General features: G+C 40.8%; 1 protein-coding gene across 1 annotated transcript in view; it reads right to left on the minus strand.

Moving 5' to 3' along the window:
* smn1 (survival of motor neuron 1, telomeric) overlaps positions 1-9,900 on the minus strand; it is a gene marked incomplete at its 5' end in the record, with an annotated part of 41,065 nt that extends 31,165 nt beyond the window's left edge. The window contains 1 exon segment of the mRNA XM_048244501.1: positions 9,748-9,900. Coding sequence (XP_048100458.1) covers positions 9,748-9,795 — 48 coding nt within the window.
* Between the last annotated feature and the right edge of the window lie 619 nt (positions 9,901-10,519).

A 10,519-nucleotide genomic window follows, 5' to 3' on the forward strand; every position in this document is an offset into this window, starting at 1 on the left:
GGCCTAGCCTAAATGAATCAAGAGTAAGGCAAAAGAAATAGCCTAATGAAACATACGGATTGATGTAGTATCTTTGTAACATTATTAAATTATTCTGTTACTATGACTATGTTTTCAAAAAAGAACATTTTAATTTGATTCACAATAATGTTACATTTAATTTACATGTTGACAATGATTAGCCTAGTTTTGGTTGTTGTTGGTGGCGTTATTGCATGTTAGTTATGCCTACAATGCAAAATTGCTTCCTCACGATTGGAAGCTCCTGTAGGATTTCAAAACACAGCAAAATGCCCCAGGTTTGTGAATAGGTCTGTGAGTTAGAAGTCCTCTTGACTTCTTTTAAGCGGTCACAGAGGTGGGAAGGTGTGATTTGTTGGGGAAAGGGCCGGATTAACTGGGCACAAATGTCTGATGGCCCCCCTTCCCCCCAGCGAACGTGAATCGGGTGGTCAGTTAATAGGCCTATATTGTGAAGATTTTTCCTGCCATCTAAGGCGAAGATCTGTGAGGCCAAGCCTCACCAAGTAGCTCGTTTGTTTACAACTAACATTCCATTTAATTAAACTGCTTTATAGGCTATGCCGAAATAGTTTTCAACATTTTGAATATAAGTGTCGGGTGAATTGAAATGTTCTCAAAGTAGCCTTATGGCTGAAAGCTGCTTGGGACCCCCGGTCAAGCAATATAACCATACAAACGCGCTTCCTGCACTCATTGTTTCAAAAGGAGTAATTTCGGCTTTGTCAGAACTGAAGAGCTGTGGACGGCACGGCACGGCACGCCCAATGAAAATAAATGAACGCAACGCAACACAAACAGACCCCGCTTCTCTCGCGTCAGTCACTGGCACGAACGAAACACAGAACCCGCTTCTCTCACGGCAGTCACTGACAGTAGCCTAGAATAAATGCATGGGGAAAACACTTCCCCATGACAAAGACATCCACTGAAAGTTAATATTTTGTCACTAGCAACATACATCTGTCCTTTGTCAAATGTGTTATGTTCCAAAAAATTTAGGAGCACAGACAAAAATGTGGGCGCACAGTCAGTTCTGTACTTAACTTAAACATAATCTAACATTACATTGCAGCTAACACTTAACATGCCAGTGCACCAATTGCGAATATTAAGAATGACTGACAACATTTAGGCTACAGGAAATACGATTTTAAAGATCAGTGCCTACTTTATTTTCAGTCTTTTCCTACATTTTGTTAACATTCGGTGTAAACAAACAAGCATGCGTGGAAGCCTATAGTTGTCAGTAGCGTTCTACCTTTGAATAAAATGGGAGTATTACGGGAAGCTACTTTTGTGCCTGTTCGCTACAGCTATATTTTGCAATATGTCAACTGGGCTAAAAGGCATGTTAGGTTACCTTTCCTTCTCACTGCATTCTCAGAATCTCATCCTGTTCCTCCGATATCCGATGAATTCGGTGGATAGAAGAACTAATTTCTTCAATCTTTGCATCTTGGCTGGCTAGTCTAACTTTCCACTTTTTCTGCGTGCTCTTGGATTTGATAGAAGCCACTACTAGCCGAGTCAAAATCCAAACTGCTAACGCTGATGGGAGGTGTAGTTTTATGCTGCATCAAACGCGTGATTCTATGGGTTGCACCAGTAATGTTTCTTGATGTTGCGGTGTATTTTGTAGACAAACATTGACATGGTTAGAAGTCATTCGCACCAGTGCGCCTGAATATTTTTTTGCACACGTACGCCATCATTTTTACTCGCATGTGCGAGTGAAATGGGCGCACTGTAGAGCCCTGTTAACATCACTCTAAGTTCGCCTTCAAGCAAGGAAAACAAAGATTTGAAGACATCTGTTTCGTTGGAAGGGCAAGGGGGTAGCAACAGGGCAACACAGAGACAGGCCCGATGGCAGGGCTGTTATGAGCGTATTAAAATATGGGATATTCTACGGGAAAACATTAAAACGGCAAGACAGCGGGTGAAAGTTCAAATACGTGATAAACACGGAAAAAGTTGGCATGCATTGTTTCGGTCCCCGTGCACAACCCTAGGATTATTTGTCATATTATTAATCACATATGATTATTTGTGAAATTGTGCAAACAGGTGCAACACATTTGAAAAAGAAGGACTGGTAGCATGCAAGCTCACGGGAAAGATTGATTTAAGAACATTATCACAGTGTGTGGCTGTGGCGCAAAGCAGCGCAGGCTGAAGACAGCGACAATTGGCAGGGGAGGGTCATGTCTTTTTTAACAATTCTGTCGGACGGTCATTCAACAATTTCTAGCAGGCAAGGGAGGGTCATGCAACTTTTGACTGAAGCACTCAAAATTCCTCCGATGGCCCCTTCAATAAATAATGAACAGTCCCTAGATTGCTGCTGGGCTATATGTCTTGGTTCATGTCTGTTAACAACTCATTGCCGTCAAACGCGTAGCCCATCTCGCGGTTGCATCCATTACAAACAAACATGTAATGTGAACGTCTGGGGATTGGGGAGAGCACTAAATGCTCTACTGAATAAGCATGAAGTCAAACCTTTAAATGAAAAACACTCTTTAATAATCAAAAAAATAAACTGCTAATGAAGTAAACTTGTGACCATCAAAATCGTTTTTATCGCCTGTAACCCGCGGATAACAGGACGAACAGGAAGGCATTTGGCTGAGCAACGGAGGTTAATATGCTCTATATTTTGTCCAAATGATGTCTGTCTATCATCGCTTGCACTCAGAGAAAACCAGAATGTTTAATTTGTCCCATGCTTTCTTCCACGGGCTGCAAACGGGATTCACTCGCAGTTAACCAAATATTTCTTTATTAGGGCAGGTCAGGCATATTTCTGGCTATTAAATTATTTCTAAACCAGTCTGCTGCGATGCATAATTGCCTACCAGTAGGGCTATCAGTGCACAAGCAATAGAAGACATTGTTTCGATTTAATTCAATGAAATAAGAGCTCTTCTTTATATTTTATATTGTTGGTTGGTTTAATACCTTGTTGTCAATGAAAAGTCGTTGTCCTACACCATGGGTCTCCAACACGTCGCTCTCAAGCTCAGTCGCTTGCTGCCCCCTTCTAAACTTGCCAGAGGCCGAAGCAGTAGGCCTAGGCTACTATATTTAAACACAATTGTTGCCGCGATTGGTGGCATTCCAGCCTACAAATTTAATAAAGCAAATCATGCAATTCAAACTCAATTTAGGCTACTTGGCTACGCAATAAGGTTTCCATTGCAGCATAGCACACGTTTTGAATGAATGAAAGCGGCTGCCTTGTCTTGCAATAAACAGCGGGTGAAAATCCCGACTCTACATGAACTACATGAAATGTAATAGTGAGTCATAAAATCCAGGACCAAGGATGCAGAGGACAAGAAGGGCGTGCGATATATGACTGGAATGGTCAGATAAGATCATTTTTATGTTTGAGGTCCACACGATGGGGCCCTTACACAAACGGAGTTGTGTTGATCCTGCATCTTCCACACCTCCCATAACACTCCCGACTCCAGCCAAATGTTGCATCCTCCTTACCATGTCCCTCTTATAGGTGTACAGAGTACACGGAGGGCTAGCCATCCCTTCCACATTGTGTCTTTTGTGTAGTTCACACACAATTGTTGTTCAAACTTTGGAAACTGAAATCTTTTTATTTTTTGGAAACCTAAATGAGTGTCAGACCTCCTTTTTATGTTGCAGTGTCACCATACCTTCCTCCCAGTCTTTTTTGCATTTGTTCCTTTTCTTGTTTTAAACACACATTGAAAACGTAATAAAAATTCTATTGAAAACATGTATCAGTCATCCTTTTCATAGTCTCACCAGCCGGCTGAAATATAAGTTATAAGTATTTTATTGAAATAGTTGATTGCTTATTGTGTTACAAGTGTGTTATTGAAACAGTGGGTGTCTTATCTTGCCGTATTAAACAAATTTTTCACATTTAAGTTGTTATTGATTCTTATTTAGCCTATGTGTTTTTGACATGTTTATGGCTTAGTCTTAAAATGTTACCAAGGCTGTGTGGTGGCCACCTTTATGCTATTTCTCTAAAAGAACTGAACAGATTTAATGCATTGATCAAACTTTTAGGCTATTAGGCTACTGAATGCTAATATTTATATATTTGATAGACGTTTATTGCTAGTTTTACAATGATCAAAGTTGTGTGGTAGATTTGGGGGGCACCTTCATCTTCATCTCACCAAACGAACTGAAAAGGACACTGGATCTAATGTCCACACACAAAAAGGTTACAAAATGCATAGCCTACGTTTTGACAATGTAAGTAAAGTATAGCGTGATACAGGCAAATGTAGGAATCCAATAACAGCTCATGTCCAGCAAGGAAACAAACGTTCAATGTTAGAACTACCAAAGAACATATTTTAGATCGATGTTGCAAACTAATTATACTCGCAATATATAATTGACACTATAATGCAAGAATGCTAACACGTAATAACACTCGTTGTTGGTTTGTTGTAATGTTTCCCGTTCAATAACTTTTCGCTGCTGTCTATCCCATTGAAATAACACACGACACGCAAAGAGCTGTTTGGAACTGTTGAAGCGTACGTGAATCACGTGACCGCGTGGCGGCGACTTCAAAGAGTGTCGCAACTGTCTTTTTGTATGGCTCTGGACTGAGAGACCATTTAAAAGCCTTTGCAGGTGTTCTGAGTTAATTAGCTGATTAGAGTGTGGCACCAGGCGTCTTCAATATTGAACCTTTTCACAATATTGTAATTTTCTGAGATAGTGAATTTGGGGTTTTCATTACTTGTCAGTTATAATCATTAAAATTAAAAGAAATAAACACTTGAAATATATCAGTCTGTGTGGAATGAGTGTATACATTATACAAGTTTCACTTTTTGAATGGAATTACTGAAATAAGTCAACTTTTTCATGATATTCTTATTATACAGTGGGCAGTGCTTCGACTTGGCCAGCTTCCCTCGCGACTTTAATTTGTATTTTTCCAGTGACGCTGCAACAACCGGCAGAGGTCTCAAGTGAGCAGGGTGTCTCGTAAAAAGAAATGAAGCTGGAAAAGCCCTGCCCTAATAAAGAAATATTTAGTTAACGGCGAGTGAATCCCGTTTGCAGCCGTAGAAGAAACGCAGGACAAATTAAACGTTCTGGTTTTCTCCGAGTCCAACGATGATAGACAGACATCATTTGGACAAAATATAGATCATATTAACCTACGTTGCTCAGCCAAATGCCTTCCTGTTATGTCCTGTTATCACGGAGTTACAGGCGATAAACGATTTTTGATGGTCACAAGTTTACTTCATTAGCAGTTTATTTTTTTGATTATTAAAGAGTGTTTTTCATTTAAAGGCTTGACTTCGTGCTTATTCAGAAGAGCATTTAGTGCTCTCCCCAATCCCAGGCGTTCACATTGCATGTTTGTTTGTAATGGATGCAAACCAGATACGCTTGTCATAGGCGCCCGATACCGTGGGTGCTTCGTCTGTCGGGCACCCACTGAAAACATCGAGCACCCACGTGTGCCAGCTTACAGCCCCGGCTAAATTTACATTAATTTAAAATCAAACATTGCAGTTTATGTTAAATTCAGCATCTCATATAATGTGATTGGATATGTTGCTGTCAATTCCCTACTCCATATACTAACCACCAATGAGGGCGTCTCTCGTATGAAAATTCCTGACACTTCCCATCTGAAGAATTAACGCAAGGCTTTGTCGGGTCTTCAGCCCCGAATGTTTAAAATGTATATAGCCCTGAATATCATTTTAAAAGTTGTCTGACAAAGCTTATTGTTTTGTGACACAGCTAAACACTGGTACCTCATAGAACATCTATAACATAGCCTAGGTGTTGGCAACTCACAAAAGTAAAGCAGATAGAAAGAACTCACGCAAATCTAGCCTACAACTTGAAGCTGACAAAAGTCAAAATGTTGAAACTATTTCAGCATAGCCTACAAGCAGTTTAATTAAATGTAATGTTAGTTGTAAACAAACGGGCTACTTGGTGAGGCTTGGCCTCACAGATGCGCTTGTGCCTTAAATGGCAATACAAATCTTCACGATAGACGTTGGCTGGGGGGCAGGGGGGGCCCATCAGACATTTGTTCCCAAGGGTCTATGAATTGTTAATCCGGCCCTGCCCCCAACGAACGTGACTTTACACCTCTGAGACAGCTTAAAAGAAGTCTAGAGGACTCCTAACTCACTAAGACCTACTTACTGTAGGCTGCGCAAACCACAGGCCTTTTTTTTTGGCAAGCCTGCATTCGAGGCAGGCCTTCTGTTGAAGAATTTTATATAAATCCTGCGCTAACAGTAATCCTCCTACCCCCGCTACCACAGCTGAGGATAGTGTGGCATGCTCACGCTTTATGTCTCCTTCTTGCAAACTAGGCCTATAGCCCAACCATTTACGTCTTCAAAAAACAACAACTTGCCAGATATGCCTTCATTCAGCATTTTGGGCTTCATTCAGCATTTTGTTCTTCCACTGGAAATGACTCTTCTACATTTGCTGCCTGCTGCATCCTTTCTGTTTGTATTGTTTAGAAAATGTTTGACGTCTTGAGTTAATGCATTAAACATTGTTTGCTGGTAACCAGCCACAAATAGCCTACAGATTCTTGCGTGCGTACATTCTCTATTCTCTCCAAGATGTGCCCGTTCTATAGGCTGGCCAAGTGCGTAATTCTGCAGCATAAAGCAGATGTATTTGTTTATTGTACAGAAAAATAAAAAATAACCTGTCAAGCAGTCAATTGACTACATTGCAGTCAATAAGTAGGGCAAATTACAAAACCAAAACGTGGGTCATAGTTGTCTAAGCCTCTGCTGTGAGGCCAAACCCATGAACAAAGACGCATTGATATCTGCAATAGAGTTTTTTTTGGCGAAACAAGCTCACAGCCGAACAAGTCATAGCACTGAAGGGAGAGGAAACTGGCATGTGATCTCCCCACGGGCCAATGGATGTACAAGTTTTCTCCTGTACCTACGATATTTAATCCAGTGTTTTGTCAAGTTGCAAAATGCTATTTGTTTTAACAATTTTTTTTGATAGTATGAAGTACTCTTAGTACCCTATACAATCTTAATTGCTTTATACTCAATACTTGACCAATGGCTATTGCGTCTGTCTATTGAAAGTGAGAATGTGGCATGTGATCTACTGTGTAGGCTTCATAAAATAAAATAAACAGATTGCTAATGGCCTACAAGCTGATCTGGGGTGCGTTTCCGCATTACAACCACGGAGGTTAGCTTTTTACTAACAGGATGCATCGTTCAACTAACCAACATGTAAGTTACGACTGTTTCCCAAAACTGTCATACTTACATAGTACTGTAAGTTTGGACCATGATAGTTTCCAAACTTCAGTAGTCTGGACTAAGGTGGTTAATGGCGTTTAGTAGCGATGAGCGGGCACCTGCACATACTTCTGTGGCGCATTGCGTTAAGGCTGGCAGATGACAGCCGCCGTTGCACAGCAGTTACCAGTCCCCTGTCCAAGAGTTCGAATCTGGGTAAAGATTTTGACAACAATATTGACATCGTTGTTTACCTAAGTTTATCTTTTGTGCAGATCATATTATCAAAATCAGAATCAGCCTTCTTGGCTTGGTTTGCATAAACTAACAAGGACCGCCCCCCCCCCCCCCCTCCATGAAAATCAAAGGCTACATATTCTCAACTGACTCGTCAAAAAGTGCGCACCACCTTATTATTATCTGCAGATGTGTGACTTACTTACGTGCACATGGCTGCAAATTGACTTTTAATTTATGTATTTTCTGCCTTGGGCATTTTAAAATATGGATGTATGGTGGTTAGAAGTGTAAATATCAATTAGAAACCTAAACATATTTATAATTATTAATTTGCAAACAAATAACTGGCGTCAGTGACGTCTTTGACAAGAAGATCCCTGGAACTATGCTTCTACTAGCATTCTACCACAGGTCGAGAGGTGTAGTTGTAACTACACAACTTTACGATAGTGGTTGCGAACGTTCGTTGCTACTATGGTTTTGGGAAACACTAACATAGTGTAACGATGCATTGGACTATGTAAATTCCTGGAAATGTATTTCTGCGGCATAAAGCAGATGTACCTATTTGTTTATTGTACAGAAAAATAAAAATCACATGTCAAGCAGTCAATTGACTACATTGCAGTCAAGAAGTAGGGCAAATTAATTTACGAAACCAAAACGTGGGTCATAGTTGTCTAAGCCTCTATAGCGTAGCCTGATAAAAACGTCGCAGAAGCCTAGCCAAGGCTACAGATTACTTCTGAACAGTTATTTCTCTACTGGCTCAATTATCACACCACTGTTTTGATTTGCGTAGTTGCGTTAACCCAACACTGACAATAATGTAGACAGCAAATTTCGATTTTCGTTACCACCGTGTAGTCAAGCCTTAAGCCATACCCAAGTAGCCTAAATCGAGGTAAATCGAGCTTTTTCAGAAGGGGCGGCAGGCAGAGCGATGTACAGTGGCAGAGCGACACACAGTGGCTGAAAGTGGTACTAAAGCTTCACGCAGCTTCACGCCTCATAACGCGCGACTGAAGTGGCCATTTGAAAGCGATGCCCACTGTATGACCAGCACCTGTATAACACAGTATTCTAGCCTATGTACTTCTGTGCCAGTACTTCCCTCAGCTATTCTGATTGTTCCCTAAGAAACTACAAGGTCTCAGCTTTCTAAAGAGACCAAGCATTTGATGGTAGGTCAAACTAGGTGGGAACAGTGGCCTATGAAGTAGGCACAGTGCAATTTCAAGGGGGAAAGGCCTAAAAATGCCCATCCCATATGAAGTTATGCTTCTACACAAAGGGGTTCATGTGCAGTAAGCATTTGATTGTCAGTATGCATTTTGGATAACCAAAAGTCCTATGGAGAGTTTCTATAGGCATTTTACAAAACGCATGAGCATACCTTGGAAAATAATGGTCTAAAGTACTCATATTTTCATTCTATATTGATCTACTTGTGCACACAGCTGACCTGGTGCTAGGGCTTAGTTGTGTTTCTAAGTGATATCAAGTGACCTAGAGGGCTGAAATGTGGTCAGTTCAGAGATCTGTAATCCGGCAGAAATAAAAAACTATATTTTAGTCTGTACATCACACAGTTATTGAAATGACTGTTTCCTATGTTCTCAGCTTTCTAGGTCAAACAAAGGCCCCAAAAGAGGTGGGGCAGAGTGCAATTTCGGGCAAAAACTTTGTATTTGAATTAATGTGGTTAATTATCGCTAGGTTCACTTGTTCCCTAGGTAGCCCACTATACCCCCCCCCCCCCCCTATAGCAAACACTATAGTGAGTGAGTGAGTGAACAGGCTAGCGTGACCAAAGAATATTTTGCTGGATAGCGCAACAGCAAGTTTGGCCAGGTTAGGAAAAATACTTTTAAGATACCAATGCCCAAACATGGCGTCCAAGATAAGGCACTTTGAGTGTAACCATGATTTACAGGTCTCCTGTTAGTTTAGGAACTGGCTTATTTGTAAACACGGAATGACCCTTGCAAATTTTGTTGCAACATTTCACAGCGAATGTGGCAGCTAGTGAGTAAATGGCTAAATGCATATCAACATTAAACTGACCATGGAAATAATCTTGTTGGCAAAGCAATATGCCCGTTGACAAAGTAAACGAGTTAGAAAATAAGTTCACTGTTGCTGAAGTTTATCTTAAAAGCTAATTAATTTACCGCTAGCAATGTTTCAGAGCTAGACTTACTTGGCCTGTTTCACTGTAGAAAAGGACGTCGTTGCAAGCATTTTCCATTACAGCACCTGGTGAAATGTACGTCGAACTGGTAGTGATAGAACCCCTTGCTTCGAGGCGTATCGAAGACTTGAACCAGAGAATGTCTTGAACCAATTTGGAATTTTCTTCTTCTTCTTCTTCTTCTTCTTCTTCTTTCGGTTTAATGGCGGGTTACACCTACAGGCGCATACCGCCACCTACAGATCAACATATTGCCAATGCAGGTTAAGGCGTCTCAGCAACAATAAATCAATAAAAGGAGAAAGAAAAAAGAAAAAAAAAATATATATATATAATAAAGAAAATGAGAAAAAATAATAATAATAATAATCAGAAGGGATATTGTGGGATACTCTTTATATTCTCACATATATCCCTGCACTTTTGAGGAACCCTTACTCCAAATCCCAGAACTGCAGCTAGATTAAAGCCTGAGCATCCAGCTCTTTGTAATTGATCTTTCCACTGCTCCCTGTGACTCCCTGTACCTAGGACAAACAAGCAATACATGTTGCACCGTCTCCTCTTTGTCTGGACACCACATGCAGTATCCTGTCTCTGCTCCACCAACCCTACACTGGGTGCTGTTCAGCAGTGTATCCTGCATCCTCCCACTTTAGCTTCTCTTCCAACCTCTCTGTGGATGTTATAGCCTACATGTGCCTGCCTTTGGGACTTATGCTCCACTGGGTCTGCCACTGCTTTGTCAGGGCCCTCCTAATATAACCTTTTACCTCCCCCC

Source organism: Alosa alosa, chromosome 5 (genome assembly GCF_017589495.1).
Source record: "Alosa alosa isolate M-15738 ecotype Scorff River chromosome 5, AALO_Geno_1.1, whole genome shotgun sequence".
In the NCBI taxonomy this organism is placed as follows: Eukaryota; Metazoa; Chordata; class Actinopteri; order Clupeiformes; family Clupeidae; genus Alosa; species Alosa alosa.